At 42.3% G+C, this 22,285-nt stretch overlaps 1 protein-coding gene and 1 long non-coding RNA gene across 4 annotated transcripts in view; both read right to left on the bottom strand.

The window, feature by feature from the left end:
* Positions 1–15,236: 15,236 nt before the first annotated feature.
* Positions 15,237–17,587, bottom strand: LOC124047954. The gene is made up of 2 exons (XR_006841147.1): positions 16,146–17,587; positions 15,237–16,073 (listed from the first exon to the last, which is right to left on the bottom strand). It is a non-coding gene; the product is annotated as an uncharacterized LOC124047954 (long non-coding RNA).
* A 1,496-nt stretch (positions 17,588–19,083) lies between these two features.
* Positions 19,084–22,285, bottom strand: part of fam102ab (family with sequence similarity 102 member Ab) — an 82,943-nt gene continuing 79,741 nt past the window's right edge. For all 3 annotated transcript variants that reach the window (XM_046290377.1, XM_046290376.1, XM_046290378.1), the window contains 3 exons: positions 20,752–20,876; positions 20,533–20,602; positions 19,084–20,411 (listed from right to left, as the gene is read on the bottom strand). In XM_046290377.1, the coding sequence (XP_046146333.1) occupies positions 20,366–20,411; positions 20,533–20,602; positions 20,752–20,876 (241 nt within the window). In that variant the 3' untranslated portion in view covers positions 19,084–20,365. The remainder of the gene's footprint in view (positions 20,412–20,532; positions 20,603–20,751; positions 20,877–22,285) is intronic.

The following is a 22,285-nucleotide window of genomic DNA, read 5'->3' on the forward strand; positions in this document are numbered from 1 at the left end:
ACTATATGTTTGTTATTCCATGTGTAACTCTGTGTTGTTTGTGTGGCACTGCTTTCCTTTATCTTGGCCAGGTCGCAGTTGTAAATGAGAACTTGTTCTCAGCTAACCTACCTGGTTAAATAAAGGTGATTTTTTTTTAAAGTGAAAAAAATAGACATGTAGTGAATACATTTTTTTGTATGCGTTTCAATGATTCTAAATCGTTTTTCAAATCAGAATAACATTTTTTTTTAAAGGGACTTTTTCTACATACATTTTGATTTGTGTTTTCCTAATAAAATAAAGAGATTTATGACATACTGACATTCAATTGTGGAATCAGTGTAGTAAAATAATATGTCAAACTTAGATATTTCAATGGTTGTATGCATTTTCTTGACAATATATAGTTTTACATCAGTCCAGAACAGCTCACTATGTAAACAATTACAGAGTAAGTGTTCAATAGATTCTGTTTCTAGTTCACAAAAACTGTATTCTATGTTAACATCAGGTATATATTTAGAAATCAAGCTATTACACTAGTAGAATCTATGGATAATCTTAAAGGAGATCTCCTTTACTTTATTGGTCACCATAAATGTGTGTGGAGTGAGCCAAGCACGGCGCCAGTTTACATCAAACGATGATGCCCAAAACAATATAGCAGAAGGAATAGAATTTCTGTAGAAAATATCCCTTACTAAACGATTGTTGAATTTCTTATCTAGTAAACCTATGCCATTCACCTGGATATCACTTACAATAGGAGATGTTCCAAAATAAGCATTATTCTGAAGTAAAGATTTTCTCACTAGGTATACAACCTCAAAGTTGTAACTTTACATAAATTCTCTCCACATCAATAGATTTACACAAATATTAACTAATTAGCTGACAATGACAATGTTTTTCGAGAACCAGTTACGGTAAAATAACATCTTGTTTCTATGTAATATTGACCCATTATTCCATACAATCATTTATGAGGTGAAAGTTGTGTTTATACAGCAAAGGCCAGCACATTAAAGCCTGCTTGTGAAAAAACGCCAATTTCAAAGGAAGTTTACCCACAATATAGGGACATTGTAGTAAAAAGTTAAGCCCTCCGAGCTTCTGAAAAACAAAACGGGTTATAATATTCCAGAAACTACGAGGATTTTTTAAAGTGCCTTTTAACCCAGTTGACTTTTGATATCTGATAAAAGAGATTGAACTCTAAGACATTTAGACCGCCATCACAAACCCTGTTGATGATAACATCTATTTTTATCTTATGTGGCTTGTTTTTCCATATGAAGTTGTACAATGGCCTATCTAAGGTACAACAAGTGGATTTGAGTGTCAATCGATAGCCCCTCAGCTTAGGATAAAATCCCTCCCTAACCATGAGGATAATTTATTTTTGATATATTTGTAGATTCAGTTACAGGATTCAAATTAAGATCATTCAGAGCCTTAACATTTTTGGTGATCTTTACACTGAGGTAGGTTACAGTATATTTTTCAGAGATGTTACAATCTGCTGGATTGACAGCTCCTTTCAGAACAAACATCTCACATTTGGAAAGATTTAATAGCAAACCTGAGATTTTGGAGAACTGCTTCACAATATCCAATGCTAATCTAGTTTGTGACACATTTTTCAAAGAGAGTGAGGTGTCATCTGCCAGTTGGGATATCTTGTTCTCTCTGGCCTGGAATGTAATGCCTTCAAATTGACTTTGATAAACTAAGGAGCATAAGATTTGAGTTACTAACAAAAATATAAGGTGGAATTGGACAACCTTGTCGTATTCCTTTGTAAATGTTAAACCTTGAGGATATTCCATGAGAGTTTGATTCAGCTATTGCCACCATTATACAGAGTTCTAATAGCATCATCAACAAAAAACTAGCAAACTTCAAATGCGTAAGACAATCAAAGATAAAATAAAGGTATCAAATGCTTTCTGAAAATCCAGAAATAAGATAACAGAGAAGTCATCCAATAGATCACAATACTCAACCAAATCTAACACCAGCCTCAGATTATTAGATGTATTGTGCCCTTTCATAACTTTGATTGACATTCATCAACCAGATCATTCAAGCACGTCTTTAACCTTATCGCAAAGATTGAGGCTATAATTTTCTAGTCGTTATTTAGGAGTGTGATTGGATGGCAATTATCAATAATTAAGAGATCCTTGTTTGGTTTAGGTATAAGAGTAATAACCCCTTCCTTCAGAGAGGCAGGTAGTTCTCCCTTCTTTATAGCCTGCTTAAAGGTTTCAAGTAAACATGTTGCTATTTCTTCAGAGGTTTTGTAAAATTCAGAGGTTAATCTATCACAACCTGTAAATTAGTTATTTTTTAATTAAGCAACCCCATATTGGATGTCCATAATGGATAAATCTTGACAACAAGACCGACTGAACTCTTCCCTAATCGAGTTAACATTCTCTATAGAATCAAGGAGATCATTAGTCACTCAAACTGTTATCTAAGGAGTAAAGATTCTCATAAAACTTGTTGGTAAAGTCTGATAACAACTCTCTATCCTCAGAGGTTACCCCATTAATCTTAAGCTTCCGAAGTGTGTTGAGTTCCCCTCTCCTCTTTTCCAAATTAAAAAAGTATCTACTGTTCTTTTTGCTTTTTTCAAGACATTGTTTTCTGGATCTTATGAAGGCTCTTCTAGCCATTTTCTCATAAAATGTATCTAGTTGATTCTGTAAATCATTCAATTTAGCTTTATCATTAAGATCATGATGCTCAATCTCTGTGATATCAACAATTTTCTCAGAGATATCAGCTAACTCAAACCCCAGCAAGCCCTTTTCCATAAGTAATACAGGCTGAGGGATTTAAAATCTTAGCAGTTCCCAATATTTCCCATATTCTGCATTAGAGGTAGTTAAATTCCAGTAAACATAAATTATATTCTTAATCACATTTTCTAAATCATCATGCAATAAAAATGACATATTTAATTTCCAATAACCACCAGAGCATTTCTTATCATTTTTGCACATTCTTATAGTCAGCCATATGAATGTGTTGTGGAAAATCTTACACAGGACACAAAGTCGATATTGAATGAATCACTCTTTATTGTCAGCAAGCTGGAGAGGTCACAGTTTATCTTAGATGCATAAGTACCGGTCTGAAGTGAGCTCCAAAAGAGTGTTCCTTACTGCTAGCTAAACCTACTGTACATAGACATGATTTGGTTCCTACATGGACTGCAACGTTCTCTGCTTTACGGAGACATGGCTTACTGGGAAAACGCTATCCAGGGCGGTACAGCCAACGGGTTTCTCCACGCATCGCGCCGACAGAAACAAACATCTATCTGGTAAGAAGAGTGGAGGGGGCGTATGCCTCATGACTAACGGGACATGGTGTGATGAAGGAAACATACAGGAACTCAAATCCTTCTGTTCACCTGATTTAGAATTCCTCACAATCAAATGTAGACCGCATTATCTTCCAAGAGAATTCTCTTCGATTATAATCACAGCCGTATATATCCCCCCCCAAGCAGACACATCGATGGCTCTGAACGAACTTTATTTAACTCTTTGCAAACTGGAAAACATTTATCCGGAGGCTGCATTCATTGTAGCTGGGGATTTTAACAAAGCCAATCTGAAAACAAGACTCCCTAAATTTTATCAGCATATCGATTGCGCAACCAGGGGTGGTAAAACCTTGGATCATTGTTACTCTAACTTCCGCGACGCATATAAGGCCCTGCCCCGCCCCCTTTCGGAAAAGCTGACCACGACTCCATTTTGCTGATCCCTGCCTACAGACAGAAATTAAAACAAGAGGCTCCCACGCTGAGGTCTGTCCAACGCTGGTCAGACCAAGCTGACTCTACACTCCAAGACTGCTTCCATCACGTGGACTGGGACATGTTTCGTATTGCGTCAGATGGGAATATTGACGAATACGCTGATTCGGTGTGCGAGTTCATTAGAACGTGCGTCGAAGATGTCGTTCCCATAGCAACGATAAAAACATTCCCTAACCAGAAACCGTGGATTGATGGCAGCATTCGCGTGAAACTGAAAGCGCGAACCACTGCTTTTAATCAGGGCAAGGTGTCTGGCAACATGACTGAATACAAACAGTGCAGCTATTCCCTCCGTAAGGCTATCAAACAAGCTAAGCGTCAGTACAGAGACAAAGTGGAATCTCAATTCAATGGCTCAGACACAAGAGGCATGTGGCAGGGTCTACAGTCAATCACGGACTACAAGATGAAATCCAGCCCAGTCACGGACCAGGATGTCTTGCTCCCAGGCAGACTAAATAACTTTTTTGCCCGCTTTGAGGACAATACAGTGCCACTGACACGGCCTGCAACGGAAACATGCAGTCTCTCCTTCACTGCAGCCGAGGTGAGTAAGACATTTAAACGTGTTAACCCTCGCAAGGCTGCAGGCCCAGACGGCATCCCCAGCCGCGCCCTCCGAGCATGCGCAGACCAGCTGGCCGGTGTGTTTACGGACATATTCAATCAATCCCTATACCAGTCTGCTGTTCCCACATGCTTCAAGAGGGCCACCATTGTTCCTGTTCCCAAGTAAGCTAAGGTAACTGAGCTAAACGACTACCGCCCCGTAGCACTCACTTCCGTCATCATGAAGTGCTTTGAGAGACTAGTCAAGGACCATATCACCTCCACCCTACCTGACACCCTAGACCCACTCCAATTTGCTTACCGCCCAAATAGGTCCACAGACGATGCAATCTCAACCACACTGCACACTGCCCTAACCCACCTGGACAAGAGGAATACCTATGTGAGAATGCTGTTCATCGACTACAGCTCGGCATTCAACACCATAGTACCCTCCAAGCTCGTCATCAAGCTCGAGACCCTGGGTCTCGACCCCGCCCTGTGCAACTGGGTACTGGACTTCCTGACGGGCCGCTCCCAGGTGGTGAGGGTAGGCAACAACATCTCCTCCCCGCTGATCCTCAACACGGGGGCCCCACAAGGGTGCGTTCTGAGCCCTCTCCTGTACTCCCTGTTCACCCACGACTGCGTGGCCACGCACGCCTCCAACTCAATCATCAAGTTTGCGGACGACACAACAGTGGTAGGCTTGATTACCAACAACGACGAGACGGCCTACAGGGAGGAGGTGAGGGCCCTTGGAGTGTGGTGTCAGGAAAATAACCTCACACTCAACGTCAACAAAACTAAGTAGATGATTGTGGACTTCAGGAAACAGCAGAGGGAACACCCCCTATCCACATCGATGGAACAGTAGTGGAGAGGGTAGCTAGTTTTAAGTTCCTCGGCATACACATCACAGACAAACTGAATTGGTCCACTCACACTGACAGCGTCGTGAAGAAGGCGCAGCAGCGCCTATTCAACCTCAGGAGGCTGAAGAAATTCGGCTTGTCACCAAAAGCACTCACAAACTTCTACAGATGCACAATCGAGAGCATCCTGGCGGGCTGTATCACCGCCTGGTACGGCAACTGCTCCGCCCTCAACCGTAAGGCTCTCCAGAGGGTAGTGAGGACTGCACAACGCATCACCGGGGGCAAACTACCTGCCCTCCAGGACACCTACACCACCCGTTGTTACAGGAAGGCCATAAAGATCATCAAGGACATCAACCACCCGAACCACTGCCTGTTCACCCCCCTATCATCCAGAAGGCGAGGTCAGTACAGGTGCATCAAAGCTGGGACCGAGAGACTGAAAAACAGCTTCTATCTCAAGGCCATCAGACTGTTAAATAGCCACCACTAACATTGAGTGGCTGCTGCCAACACACTGTCATTGACACTGACCCAACTCCAGCCATTTTAATAATGGAAATTGATGGGAAATGATGTAAATATATCACTAGCCACTTTAAACAATGCTACCTTATATAATGTTACTTACCCTACATTATTAATCTCATATGCATATGTATATACTGTACTCTACAACATCGACTGCATCCTTATGTAACACATGTATCACTAGCCACTTTAACTATGCCACTTTGTTTACTTTGTCTACACACTCATCTCATATGTATGTATATACTGTACTCGATACCATCTACTGTATGCTGCTCTGTACCATCACTCATTCATATATCCTTATGTACATGTTCCTTATCCCCTTACACTGTGTATAAGACAGTAGTTTTGGAATTGTTAGTTAGATTACTTGTTGGTTATCACTGCATTGTCGGAACTAGAAGCACAAGCATTTCGCTACACTCGCATTAACATCTGCTAACCATGTGTATGTGACAAATAAAATTTGATTTGATTTGACATGTGACTGGCTCTGTCTCCTATTTTAATTTTAAAAACATATTTTGGGCGTTCTGCCAGATGTTCCTCCGGAGGTCTTATCCTGTGTAGTGCATTTATCAGAGGTTGCAGTGTTTGTATGTTTACGCTCTTCGATACTCATATGCATGAGTCAAAGAGGTCTCGAGGTCAACAAAAAAAATTGTGTTTTCGTGTATCATTTTCTCCAGACCATTGGCTCTTTAGTTTATCTTTGCAGAGACAGCATAGATTATGTTGACCTGTAGTTCGCGCAAAGACAATTCTTTCTGTGTCTTTTTGGGTGCAGGACTATTAACTGGAGTTTCTACATTTGCACAAAGTGTGTGCAAATGTAGGGAGGTAGGCAATAAATAGGCCATAGAGGCAAAATAATTACAATTGAGCATTAACACTGGAGTGATAGATGTGCAGATGATGATATGCAACTAGAGATACTGGAGTGCAAAAGAGCAAGACGATAAATAACAATATGGGGATGAGGTAGTTGGGTGTGCTATTTACAGATTGGCTTTGTACAGGTCCAGTGATCGGTAAGCAGCTCTGACAGCTGATGCTTAAAGTTAGAGAGGGAGATATAAGTCTCCAGCTTCAGTGATTTTTGCAATTCGTTCCAGTCATTGGCAGCAGAGAACTGGAAGGAAAGACAGCCAAAGCAAGTGTTGGCTTTGGGGATGACCTGTGAAATATACCTGCTGGAGCGCGTGCTGCTATGCTGGTGGTTGCTGCTATGGTGCTGCTATGGTGACCAGTGAGCTGAGATAAGGTGGGGGTTTACCTAGCAAAGACTTATAGATGACCTGGAGCCAGTGGGTTTGGCGATGAATATGAAGTGAGGGCCAGCCAAGGAGAGCATACAGGTTGCAGTGGTGGGTAGTAAATGGGGCTTTGCTTGATTTATTTGCTTGATTTAGTCTGATCAGTGGAACAATTCTCATTCTTAACAATGGGGGATTCTATAGGGTAACAATATAGGGTAATTACTGTGCTTGTCAGCAAGAACACTACTGTTATTCCCCACACTTGTTTTATTATTCCACTTCTTTCCAATGTTGCCAGTGAATTCACATATTTAAAATCTGATATGCCTACTATGTATTTACAAAATATATTATATGAGGCTATGTATTATTTCAGCCATTCATGGACAGTTTAGAATAAGTCATAGAAATAAGCTTTGGATATTAAATGCTCCAGGAATCAAATATCATTTTCAACATTTTAGGGAGACTCACAACTCACAAATGCATAATATTTTGTCTCTGTAGAGTAATATGATGGCAAGGATCTTCAACTAGTAGGCATAAATCAACTGAATATTGAGGAGAATATGATTTGGTTACCCAATGCCATCAATTGTTAATATCAGTCATTCTTGTGCAGAGCTTTGGTGTAGTGGTAACACTCCCTGTCACATACAGCTTTTCACCAGGGATCAATCCCTGCATTCTACTGTTTCTCCCATTTTCCTGTCTCCCCAGCTCATTTAATTACTGTCTGAATAAAGTTTCAAACCACCCAAAAAAAAAGATGTAGAGTACAAATATTAGCATACTCAAAGTAACAGTCGTCCTAAATACACCTGACCTCTGGATTTTTTCATTTTATTTTCCACCCTGGTCATAGGCTTAAACCATGTCAGAATATGTAGAATTGCAGGAAATGAGCTTTAAAACAGTACAGTTTTCCTGGGAGAGGACACCCAGAACCCCGTCTAGGGGTTGTGCCATTGAGCAATGAAATTCACATAGCAAATCTCACTCCAAACCTTTGTCAAAAGTTGGAAGCCCTGAAACTTCTTTAGATTATCTCAGATAGCCTAGGTGTCACGCCCTGACCATAGTATTCTTTGTTTTCTTTATTATTTTGGTTAGGTCAGGGTGTGACGAGGGTGATATATGTGTTTTTGTCCTGTCTAGGGTTTTTGTATGTTTATGGGGTTGTTTCAAGTCTAGGTGTTTGTCTATGGTTGCCTAGATTGGTTCTCAATCAGAGGCAGCTGTTTATCGTTGTTTCTGATTGGGGACCATATTTAGGTAGCCATATTCCTTGGGTTTTTGGTGGGTTATTGTCCATGTGTAGTTGCCTGTTTCAGCACTCATATTTCATAGCGTCACGTTCGTTTTGTATAGTTTGTTAAGTTTCTTCACAGTGCGTTCTGTGCCAGCAAATGCAGGGCGAAAATAAACATCCAGCCAGGGCGGGTTGTGTCAGCTCTACACTCCAGACCTCCACTGCACCTCCACAGTCCAGTACACCCTGTTCCTCTTCCCCGCACTCGCCCTGAGGTGCATGTCCCCAGCCCGGTACCACCAGTTCCGGCACCAGGCCTTCAGTGTGCCTCCAGGGTCCAGTACTCCCTGTTCCCCCTCCACGCACTCGCCATGAGGTGCGTGTCCCCAGCCCGGTACCACCAGTTCCGGCACCAGGCCTTCAGTGTGCCTCCAGGGTCCAGTACTCCCTGTTCCTCTTCCCCGGAGTAGCAAGGTGGGTTATTAACCCTAGGTTCTGGAGGCTCGGCAGGCCAGGAAGTAACAGGTGGCACGAGACGAGACTCTGGAACTGTCCAGAGAGGCCCTGAGGTGCGTGTCCCCAGCCCGGTACCACCAGTGCCGGCACCACGCACTAGGCCTACAGTGTGCCTCGCCAGTCCAGAGCGTCCGGCGACAGTACCCAGTCCAGAGCGTCCGGCGACAGTACCCTGACCGGAACCTCCCATGATGGGCCATAGTCCGGAACCTCCCACGACAGGCTACAGTCTGGAACCTCCCACGACGGTCCCCAGCCCGGGGTGTCCAGCGACGGTCCCCAGCCCTCAGTGTAAAGAAGGGGGGCGGTGTCCAGAACCGAAGCCTCCAAGGTTAGATGCCCACCCAGACCCTCCCATATATGTATGGGTTACTGTCACTCCCTGACCTTAGTATTCTTTGTTTTCTTTATTATTTTGGTTAGGTCAGGGTGTGACGAGGGTGATGTGTTTTTGTCCTGTCTTGGGTTCTTGTATGTTTATGGGGTTGTTTCTAGTCTGTGTTGCCTAGATTGGTTCTCAATCAGAGGCAGCTGTTTATCGTTGTCTCTGATTGGGGACCATATTTAGGTAGCCATATCCCTTGGGTATTTGGTGGGTTATTGTCTATGTGTAGTTGCCTGTTTCAGCACTCGTGTTATATAGAGTCACGTTCGTTTTGTATAGTTAAGTGTTCTTCGTTTATTAAAAGAAGATGTATTCATATCACGCTGCGCCTTGGTCTCCTTGTTACGACGAACGTGACACTAGGTTGGAAGCAGGACTGGGCCGTTCTGCCGCCCTAGGCTAGACCAAAAAAATTGCTGCCCCTACAAGAATAGTCCCAGTAAGCAAAATTACGTTGAAAGATGTAAAAAATAGCCATTTTTTCCAGATGTAAAAGTTAGGTTAAATTTAGGTTCTGAATGAAAGGGGAAAATAGGTGTATGTTTTTCAGACGTTGAAATCAGTTTAGTTTTTGTTTCGGAATGAAAGTTTAAAAAATTCATAGACGTTAATGTTTGGGTCAAATCAAGGCTAGTCCAGACCGGACAAAATCTGAACCAAACATAGATGTCTATGATTGGTTCAGACTTGGTCCAGATCAGACCAAAGAAGAAAGGCAAAGAAGGTTGCCTATTGGTCGTGTTTAATGACTGTGATAGGAGAAAGCAACTGAGGATGGATCAACAACATTGTAGTTACTCCACAAAGTGAAAAGAAGGAAGCCTGTAAAGAATAAAAATATTCCAAAACATGCTTCCTGTTTGCCACAAGGCACTACAGTAATACTGCAAAAAATGCGGTAAAACAAACTTTTTGGGGAAAATATAACACATTACTGAGTACCGCTCTCTATATTGTCAAGCATAGTGGTGGCTGCATCATGCTACGGGTATGCTTTTCTGGATAAAAAAGAAATGGAAGGGAGCTAAGCACAGGCAAAATCCTAGAGGAAAACCTGGTTGTCTGCTTTCCACCAGACACTGGGAGATGAATTCACCTTTCAGCAGGACAATAACCTAAAACACAAGGCCAAAGCTACACTGGAGTTGCTGTCATGTATTGTCATATATTGTCATGTCTTGTCCCTGTGCTTTCTCTTCTATTCGTTTCCCCCTGCTGGTCTTATTAGGTTTCATTCCCTCTCTCTCTCTATCGTTCCGTTCCTGCTCCCAGCTGTTCCTCATTCTCCTAACGACCTCGTTTACTCTCTCACACCTGTCCCCTATTTTGCCCTCTGATTAGGTCTATATTTCTCTCTCGGTTTCTGCCTCTGTCCTTGTCGGATTCTTGTTTGCTGTTTGCTGTGTTCTTGTTCCGTCCTGTCGTGTTTTGCCTTATCATCAGATGCTGCGTGTGAGCAGGTGTCTCTGTCCGCTACGGCCCGCGCCTACCCGAAGGGACCTGCAGTCTGTTGCCGCTTATCCTGCAATTCCCCTCAACAACTAGAGGATTTCTGTTTTTCCCGTTTGGACATTTCCTGTAAAGGATTGAGGATTATGTTATCTCTGTTTGGACTTAAATAAACTCAGTTTCTGTTAAGTCGCTTTTGGGTCCTCACTCACCTGCATAACAGTTGCTTGCCAAGAACACAGTAAATGTTCCTGAGTGGTACATTACAGTTTTGACTTAAATCTACTTGAAAATCTATGGCAAGACCTGAAAATGGTTGTCTAGCAATGATCAACAACCAATTTGACAGAGCTTGATTCATTTTGAAAAGAATAATGGGCAAATGTTTCACAATCCAGGTGTGGGAAGCTCTTAGAGACATACCAAGGAAGACTCACAGCTGTAATCGCTGCCAAAGGTGCTTCTAAAAAGTATTGACTCAGGGGTGTGAATACTTATGTAAATAAGATATTTCTGTATTTCACTTTCAATACATTTGCTAAAATGTAAAAAGTTTTCACTTTGTCATTATGGGGTATTGTGTGTAGATGGGTGAGGATTTTTTTGTTTAATCCATTTGAATTCTGGCTGTAACAACAAATGTGGAATAAGTCAAGGGGTATGAATACTTTCTGAAGGGACTGTATGAGTACTTTTTTTGCATATCCATTATTCTTTCAATGCCAACCCTACCGTGTAAGGCCTCTATTTCCATCTCATATGAACATAGAACCCGGTGCCAATGCCATGCATATTAACAATTCTGGCAATGATAAAGGAAGATTGGGGGAGCGGGGGGGGACATTTTTGACCGTCTCCACAGCAGCCCCATCGATGAGGATTTGCGAGGGTTAATACATTTGAATGACTTACACACGTCTTCCGTGGGGTTTGGGGACGGGGAGTGGAGTGGAGGGGGAGGTTTTTCAGGGGGGGGACTGTGGGGGAGTCTTGGATGGTTGAGAAGCAGCTCTCTGGGGAACTGTGAGGGGGATCTTGGAGGTTGCTGGCCTGGCAGTTAGGAGCTTGGGCTGGTGGTCGAGAGGTCGCTGGTTCGGCCCCCGATTTTACTTGGTGAGAGATCTGTCTGTGGTGCAATCACACCTGCAACCCTATACATGTGACTATTAAACACTCTGAATCAAGTATTCCAAGTCAGGAGAGCAGAAGCTCGCAAGTTCCTGTGCGTTAACCCCATAGCACCACACGTTGTTGGTCATAAAGCAGAGCCCCTCGCCTTTGTTCTTGCCAGAGAGAGCCTGCTTCCTATCCACTAGAAAAACTGTAAAACCCACTGAATGTTCAGAGGAAAGCCAAGTCTCAGAAGTATGTTGCAGAATCCAATGTCCCTCTGGAAGGAGATCCTCACTCTGAGTTCATCAAGTTGATTAATTAATGATTGAACATTGGCGAGTAGTATTCTCGGTAATGAAGGACAGGTCGCCCAGCGTCTTAATCTCACTAAGACCCCGACACGTCTGCTACTCTGTCGGCGTCTCCTTTTTCTCTCTCCGAGGCAGCCCGAGAAGGCCGGGTGGACGGTGAGCACCCAGCGCTTCATATTCCAACATCTTTTCCTGGGTGTATGAAGTAATGCACGAAACAACTGAGTAAGAAAATGAGAGAACACTAGAAAAAGTAGAAACCTCAATGTTTTGTAGGAGTTTGAGATGAGGTGCCATCATATTGCCCTAATAGTGGTAAGTGGTATTTTGTTTTTTAGCTATTGTTTTGTAACCCATTTGTCACGACTTCTGCCGGAGTTGGCTCCTCTCCTTTATCTGGCGGCCTTCGGCGGTCGACGTCACCGGCTTTCTAGCCATCGCCGCTCCATTTTTCATTGATCCATTTGTGTTGTCTTGTTTTGCACACCTGGATTGCATTTCCCAATCACACTGCATGTATTTATTCCTCTGTTCCCCCTCATGTTTTTGTGTGACATTGTTTGTGTTACGTGTCATGTTTGACTCACCAGACTGGTGTTCATATTATTCCGTGTTTTGTCACGAGGTATGTTTATTTGTTTGAACATAATTATTGTGACTGCTTGCTCATTTTGCACTTTTGCCAATTGGCTGGAGGTTTTGACGCAGTGGTGTCCGTCTGTTGGTTTCTCCTGTCTATATAAAGTGTGCACCTGTTCACAACTCTCTGCTCTCCTGCACCTGACAGATTTTTATGAAGGTCAACAACAATTTGTCTCTTTGTTTGAAAGATTTTTGCCTTTCCCCGTGGTAATGGATGACAAATGGATTGTACATGCGTGTTACCTAATTTTTATACCCCAGTGAAACAGGAAGCCATGGATGACCATAATACAGTTCATTAAACTGAGATGAAGGGCTCTAATCAATCTGAATCTCAGAGGTTCAGTTTAACAGTGCGATTGAAATGTAAAGGCAATGTGGGGGAGGCCAACCACAAAATGTCACAAGAGAAGCATCTAGGAAAATAAATGTATACTGACGTGGTGCAATTGCGGTACTTGCACACAATAGTTTATTGGAGTGCCAAAGAGCCAGCAAAGTGCAATAGACATACTGTACCTGCACACCATAGCTTATGGGGGAGTCAAAAAGCCAGCAAAGGTACAAACAATGGTTTATCGGATTAAATGCGCAATGATATGAAAATATAAATGCAATTTCGCCTTTCAATATAACATTGCATTTTCAAATTGGCATCGATTTAACCAGCCATAGTAGAGTAATACCATGCCACCTAAACATGAACACTTTACATTTGAGTTGTTTAGCAGACGCTCTTATCCAGAGCGACTTATAGTTAGTGCATTCATATAAAGATAGCTAGGTATGTGTTTCCTCCGACACATTGGTGTGGCTGGCTTCCGGGTTAAGCAGGCATTGTGTCAAGAAGCAGTGCGGCTTGGTTGTGTTTTGGAGGACGCACGGCTCTCGACCTTCGCCTCTCCTGATTTCGTACGGGAGTTGCAGCGATGAGACAAGACTGTAACTATCAATTGGATACCATGAAATTTGCGAGAAAAAGGGGTCAAAAAATTAAACCCACATATCACAGTCATTGTAAGTACATTTTTCCTCAACGTAGCTATCAGCAAATTGAGCAAGTAAGAAGGAAAAGAGTCAAGTGCGAGTGTTAGTTCACAAAATAAAAATGTTCTGCTTAAAAAATGGGGGTGAGGTGAGGGGGGGGTGCGAGGGGGGGTTGCTGTGGGATTATTTAAGATACTCTTTGAAGAAGTAGGGTTTCAGATGTTTTTAGAAGATGGGCTGGGACTCTGCTGTCCTATCTTAAGGGGGAACTGATTCCACCATTGTGGTGCCAGGACAACAAAGAGCTTTGACTGGGTTGAGTGGGAGCTGTCCTTCCATAGGGGTGGGAGGGCCAACTGGTAGCAGGACAGAGTACTCAGTTTGGTGTGTAGGGTTTGAACATAGCATGAAGGTAATGAGGGGCAGTTGCTCTTGCTGCTCCGTAGGCAAGTACCATGGTCTTGTAGTGGATGCAAGCTTCGACTGGAAGCCAGTGGAGTGTGCGGAGGAGCGAGATGACATGGGAGAACTTGGAAAGGCTGAACACCAGGTGGGCTGCAACGTTCTCGCTAAATTGCATGGGTTTGATGGCACATGCGAAGAGCCCAGCCAACAGTGAGTTGTCGTAACCCAGATGGGCAATTACAAGTGCATGGATTAGGACCTGCGCCGCTTCCTGTGTGAGGTAGGGTCGTACTCTACGGATGTTGTAGAGTATGTATCTGCAGGAGCAAGTCACGGCTTTAATGTTTGCAGAGAACGGCAGGGTCCAGGGTCACACCAAGGTTATTTGCACTCTGGGAGGGGACACCGTGGAGTCAACCGTGATGGAGAGGTCTTAGAGCGGGAAGGTCTTCCCCAGGAGGAAGAGCAGCTCTGTCTTGCCGAGGTTGAGCTTGAGGTGGTGGTCCGACATCCATCTGGAGATATCTGTCAGGCACGCAGAGATGCGTGTCGCCACCTGGGTGTCAGAAGGGGGGATGGAGAAAAGTATTTGAGTGTCATCCGCATACCAATGATAGGAGACACCATGTGAGAATATATTTCGGAGCCAAGTGACTTGGTGTTTAGAGAGAAGAGGAGAGGACCTAGAACCTAGCCCTGGGGGGCACCAGTAGTGAGAATATGTGGAGGATTAAGGAGGAAGGAGAAGGTGGAAAAGAGACTCCTAGGTTAGAGGGAGAAGCTTGAAATTTAGAGCGATAGAAAGTGTCTTTAGCAGAAAATACAGAGGAACAGAAGGTAGAGAGGGGGAGTAAAAGGATTATAGGTCCTCCGGAAGCTTAGTTGAAATTACTATTGCAACATGTTCCTTGGTAAATGTGAATGATAGTGGTACCAGCTAGATGATTCATTGCTTAATCACATGTAAGTGATTGTTGTGTCTTGGAGATACTGTATACTTGTAACTCAGACATAATTCCACTACAAGATGGAGTCAAAGTAACAGCATGATCATTATGGAGTTACTGTATGGCCTCATATATGAAATTGAGAGGTACATTGTATTATGAATGTGTAATAAATCAGCCAACAAGTTTTTTTAGATACCCAACAACAGCTTTATTTCCCCAAAATATTTAAATTGTTCAAATAGACATTTACCATCTTGAATAGGAAACATTACAATGTGTGTACAGATATAGTTCCAATTCATCATGTCACAGTGTCCCTCCACATGTGAGTTGAATGTGATAGAACAAATGCATTTTAGGAGAAAAAAAAAGATGAAAACTTTGGAGCAATACCTGTGTGTGTGTTTACAATAAATGTCTAAATAATTCTGGAAAATCAGAAAAATTGTAATTTCAATAGTCGTCTATTGATATAAATTCATTAACTGTTGACTTTTTAAATCATATACATCTCTTATTATTAATATTATAATTCTTAAGGTCATGAGTTTGGGTGGACCTCTCGGAGAGTCTTGGACTCATGTGCATAGTTTTAAAATCCCTTTACAAAGATGAACAAAAATAAAAGAAATAGAGGATAAATAATTGAAATAGATAAAATGTTATGTTAAGTTAGTAGTCCAGACCTAAGTGCTGTTATCATGAATATCATACCAGCCAAGGTTCAGACAGAGGAATGGTATATCTGGTCCCCATTAAATTCTGGTTCCCCTACCTACTGAGCTGATTAGCCTTAGGAAAGGTCCATGTGAGTTTGCAAATTATGATATTCAAAGAAATGATTGATTTTTAATATCTGATTGAACAATGAAAGTGATTTACAGTACTCGGTCTTTCAGAGAGCAATCTGTCTTGACTGCCATCCTCTTACCTACCAAGTTCTTCAACCCACAAAATGTAGGTGATATAGTGGCTGAAAAGCGATGACAAATATCTGATGATATGTTGCATCAGAGAAACCTCACCCTCCATAGTGATGTGTTGCATCAGAGAAACCTCACCCTCCATAGTGATGTGTTGCATCAGAGAAACCTCACCCTCCATAGTGATGTGTTGCATCAGAGAAACCTCACCCTCCATAGTGATGTGTTGCATCAGAGAAACCTCACCCTCCATAGTGATGTGTTGCATCAGAGAAACCTCACCCTCCATAGTGATGTGTTGCATCAGAGAAACCTCACCCTCCATAGTGATGTGTTGCATCAGAGAAACCTCACCCTCCATAGTGATGTGTTGCATCAGAGAAACCTCACCCTCCATAGTGATGTGTTGCATCAGAGAAACCTCACCCTCCATAGTGATGTGTTGCATCAGAGAAACCTCACCCTCCATAGTGATGTGTTGCATCAGAGAAACCTCACCCTCCATAGTGATGTGTTGCATCAGAGAAACCTCACCCTCCATAGTGATGTGTTGCATCAGAGAAACCTCACCCTCCATAGTGATGTGTTGATTAATTCATATTTCAAATAAGCAGCAGAAAATCCTTAGCGCTCCATTCATGACAGCAGAACCTCATGTTAACATATTGGTTCAACTCGTTTGTTAGAAGAATCACAGGTTACAAATAGTCAAGAATGTACGAAAACAGAACCCAAACAATTTAGGAAATATACAATGAGCCCTCTTGTAAAAATAAAAACAGTAGCATGGGAATCAGAAATAACCAATTATTACAACTCTTTAGTGTATAATTTTTTTTTGTATACTTGATTTTTCAATGTTTCAAAATAGAGCACAGGTACAGGTTTACCAATACATCTCTGCTGCATAGAACAAATAAACCAGCCAGCTGGTAAAAGTTAAAACAAGTCAAATATGAATCAAGTGTTTGACACTGTAGCTCAGTTGGTAGAGCATGGCACTTGTAACGCCAGGGTAGTGGGTTCGATTCCCGGGACCACCCATACGTAGAATGTATGCACACATGACTGTAAGTCGCTTTGGATAAAAGCGTCTGCTAAATGGCATTTATTATTATTATTATAATATTATTATAACCATTACCATGAATAAAATACTTGGGACTACACTACTACGAGATAGACAGTGTAACAGTGTAATGAAAGAAATCAATTGGTTTCGTTGTAAAAGAAGCTCACGCTAAAATACAGATTCACTGTGTTACAGAGGGCTTGTATAATCAAAGTTGATGAAATAGAGTTGAATGGTCCATCAACTTGACACATACACATGAAGCTAAGAAAACCTGTCAACATTTCCCCATGCATGTGTATGCACGTCAGTGAAGTTAAAGTTTATGCATTCATTGTTTCTTTTTTTTCACATACAGTATGCATACAGCATCTACAATGACAATGACATAAGGTGGAGAGTGAAAAGACAGGCTAACACACAGACACACGCACAGACACACGCACAGACACACGCACAGACACACGCACAGACACACGCACAGACACACGCACAGACACACACACAGACACACACACAGACACACACACAGACACACACATAGACACACACACAGAAGTACACACACACACACAGAAGTACACACACACACACACACACACACACACACACAGACACAGACACACACATAGACACACACACAGAAGTACACACACACACACATAGACACATACACAGAAGTACACACACACACAGAAGTACACACACACACACAGAAGTACACACACACACACAGACACACACACAGACACAGACACACACATAGACACACACACAGAAGTACACACACACACACACACACACACACATAGACACACACAGAAGTACACACACACACACACAGAAGTACACACACACACACAGAAGTACACACACACACACAGACACACACACAGACACACACACAGACACACACACAGACACAGACACACACATAGACACACACACAGAAGTACACACACACACACATAGACACACACACAGACACACACACAGACACACACATAGACACACACACAGAAGTACACACACACACACACAAGTACACACACACACACAGAAGTACACACACACACATGGACATTTCCTCTTTTCCACTCCCTCCCTAAAACAGATATGCGCAGGCACAAACACACATACAAGAGGCCATTGTCATTTGGGGATGAGAGGGGAGTTTCTACTCAAAATCCTCCATTGTTAGCTCTGATTGGCTCTGACTACACCATACCCACAATGCAATGTTCTTCTAACGGGATCAAAATCCGGGGGCGACAGAAATAAAATTACATTTCTCCCCTGCAAATAGAATAGCTTGTTCAATTAAATGAAGATGACCAGATACCACTGTCAGTTTTATCATTAGAGCCCTTATTCAATTGTCAGTTCATTACGCTTGATAACGACTGGTGATATTGAGGCTTATAGTGGAAGGGCAACAGTTGGACAGTTCTAGCCAAGCCCACATAGAAGGTATTTCACAAAGAAGGATTACTAAGTTAGCCAGCCATCTTTAGTAACCCACTTCAGTAACCAAACCATTTAAGGGCCCCCACTCAATCAAAATCAGTGACCTGGCTTGCATTGAGAAAGCATATTTGAAATAATATGCAGTCGAGTTTCCTTTTTGAGTCTCACTGTAAGCATTGATTTGTTGAGAACACAAATACAAAAGGGCTTCCTTGCAGATCAAGAAGATTTTTTTTCTCTCCCAGAAACTTAATTAATTGACAACTCCAGTCTTTGACAACATGGAGGGATGTCATGGACATGGTGACACAAAATAACTGGGTCTGACATACAGGACAAATGAGCGACAGTCCCTTGACAACATGGAGGGATGTCATGGGCATGGTGACACAAAATAATTGGGTCTGACATACAGGACAAATGAGCGAAAGTCGAGGGACAAAACTACTGAGACAGACAGACAGACAGACAGACAGACAGACAGACAGACAGACAGACAGACAGACAGACAGACAGACAGACAGACAGACAGACAGACAGACAGACAGACAGACAGACAGACAGACAGACAGACAGACAGACAGACAGACAGACAGACAGACAGACAGACAGACAGACAGACAGACAGACAGACAGACAGACAGACAGACAGACAGACAGACAGACAGACAGACAGACAGACAGACAACAAGGACAGGAATGTCCCCCTCTGATTTTCCAACTTTTCCACTTACAGTATAGTCACCAGGCCAGCTGGTGAGCTTGAGGATAGTGTCTCACATTACGGATGTAAAGAAGACTATGTACAAGACCCAGGGGAGGAGAGGATCAAGGGCTTAGACTACAGTAATCGATTACCAATCCTGCCTGCATTTACCTAGACTCCAGTAATCAATTACCAATCCTTCCTGCATTTACCTATACCACAGTAATTGACTACCAATCCTTCCTGAATTTACCTATACCACAGTAATTGATTACCAATCATGCCTGCATTTACCTAGACTAGAGTAATGGATGAATCATTGACCATGCCGTATGTACAGTTGCATATGGCCAGCCATATGTGCACTCGTTTCTCTTTCTGAGGTCCGTATTTCAACATGATCTATGATCATATTATATATAAGCCTATATTCTAAAACATTCTGTCATTTATAATATATTCTATAATGTATATATAATTTTATTCTATAACATAGGTTCTTTGGGCTATACCGTCATTTTGACCCCAGGTCTGGTACGGTTTCTGAAATCGGGGGATTGCAAGGGGTCATCAAATATAGAACATTTCACATTGAAAACCACCCATTCAAGCCTAGTTCAAATGGCCTGTTCAATTTCTCTATTTAGTAGTTTGTAACCAAGTCCTTCTTTGATAATGTAATCTCCCCTCATTTGAATGTATATTTGTTATTTGAATAACTAAATGTATCCCCAACCATTATCATACACAAACATTGTTCAAAAATGATACAAACAGGGTAAATCATAACATTCCAACTTTTTGAGGCAGCCACATTTGCCTCCAACGCAACTTGTGTGGCAAGCTTTTTCCTGATTTTCAGTGTTTCACTACAACTCCCACGGTGCAATGTTTTCCCATTTCTCTCTCTATCAAGTAGTTGGCACACTTTACACTTATGGTCCCCCAGATGAAAGCATGAATATAAAAACTTTTCTACATGAATGGATTATTCATAAATTACACCTCCCACCACCATCACCGTCAATATCTCATGAAATGGTTACATATGTAGTTTAGTGGTGTTTGTTGAAGTGGTGTAACTCAGGACAAGTGTGTGAACACTTGTGTGTGAACACACACACACTCACACACACACTCATCGCTAGTGGCTCTCGATCACCACTGGCTCAAAGACGCCAGCAGTCACCCTACAGCAAACACAGAAGAAGAGGAAGGGATTCATTTATTTATTTCACTACCATCATAAATGATCTTTTTGATCATGTAATAACATACTGTACACAGACATTCTGGCATGCACAAACTCACTTGTTCCCCAGTTGTAACCCACTTAGGGCTGTAGTCCCATCTTTGCTGACAAACAATCTGAGGTTGCTGTCTGTGTATGGAAGCAAGAATTAAAGACAAAAAAGAGAGGGAGAGAATAGGTAGAGGAGAAAACAGTGAGGAGATGAGAGAGAAGCAAAACATAATCACTGTGTGGTCATGCTCACTGTTCCATCAACACAACCTTCTTCCTACCCTTACCTTCTTCATGGCTGCTGACATCTGCAAAGTTCTGGCTCTGGATAATCTTGTCCACGATGTCGTCGGCGTCGATGCGCGTATCATCCACCCAGGTGGGTTGACTCTCAACCGTGTCCTTCTTCCTCCTGGCATGTCACATGACAGGGTTAACCCAACAACATCTGATTGATGCTATTTTCAAAGGTTGTTGACTGTGATGCAGTTAGCCTCGGTCAGATGTTGTTTGTTATCTCAGCCGTCAGTGATTGTGCTGAACGTCTCACCAAGGCTATAACTATTGAATGCTAATCAGGTCATACTTGTCTCCATAGTTGACGTGTACCTTTTTTTGACACGGTACAACCAAAACGGTGTTCAATATATTACTGCCAAAAAGTCATTGGTTGAGGTGCAGGAATAAAGCACTTCTGAGTAGCGTCTACTGTCTGCATGCTTTTCCTTTCTTTGTATTCAGGGGTTTTGGCCCAGCAACAATTTAGATTTTTGGGAATAAATGTCATGACAAAGAAATACAAATATATGTGTGTGTGTATATACAGTACCAGTCAAAAGTTTGGACACACCTACTTATTCCAGGGTAATTTCTTAATTTTTACTCTTTTCTACATTGTAGAATAACAGTGAAGACATCAACATTATGAAATAACACATATGGAATCATGTAGTAACCCAAAAAGTGTTAAACAAATCTAAATAGATTTTAGATTCTTCAAAGTAACCACCCTTTGCCTTGACGACAGCTTTGCACACTTTTGGCATTCTCTAAACCAGCTTCATGAGATAGTAACCTGGAAGGCATTTCAATTAACAGGTGTGCCTTGTTAAAAGTTAATTTGTGGATTTTTTTTCCTCTTTAATGCATTTGAGCCAATCAGGTGTGTAGTGACAAAGTAGGGTTGGTAAAATACCAAGTCGAATTGCTGCAAAGAAACCACTACTAAAGGACACAAATAATAATAAGAGATTTGCTTGGGCCAAGAAACATGAGCAATGGACATTAGACCGGTGGAAATCTGTCCTTTGGTCTGATGAGTCCAAATTTGAGATTTTTGGTTCTAACCACCGTGTCTTTGTGAGACGCAGAGTATGTGAACGGATGATCTCTGCATGTGTGGTTCCCACTGTGAAGCATGGAGGAGGAGGTGTGATGGTGTGGGGTTGCTTTGCAGGTGACACTGTCAGTGATTTATTTAGAATTCAAGGCACACTTAATCAGCAACACACCTCCAGGCTGTGTAAGGGCTATTTGACCAAGAAGGAGAGTGAAGGAGTGCTGTATCAGATGGCCTGGCCTCCACAATCACCCGACCTCAACCCAATTGAGATGGTTTGGGATGAGTTGGACCGCAGAGTGAAGGAAAAGCAGCCAACAAGTGCTCAGCATATGTGGGAACTCCTTCAAGACTGTTGGAAAAGCATTCCAGGTGACTACCTCATGAAGCTGGTTGAGAAAATGCCAAGAGTGAGCAAAGCTGTCATCAAGGCAAAGGGTGGCTACTTTGAAGAATCTAACATATATTTTCCTGCTTACTAC

Source organism: Oncorhynchus gorbuscha, linkage group LG11 (assembly GCF_021184085.1).
Source record: "Oncorhynchus gorbuscha isolate QuinsamMale2020 ecotype Even-year linkage group LG11, OgorEven_v1.0, whole genome shotgun sequence".
Lineage (NCBI taxonomy): Eukaryota > Metazoa > Chordata > Actinopteri > Salmoniformes > Salmonidae > Oncorhynchus > Oncorhynchus gorbuscha.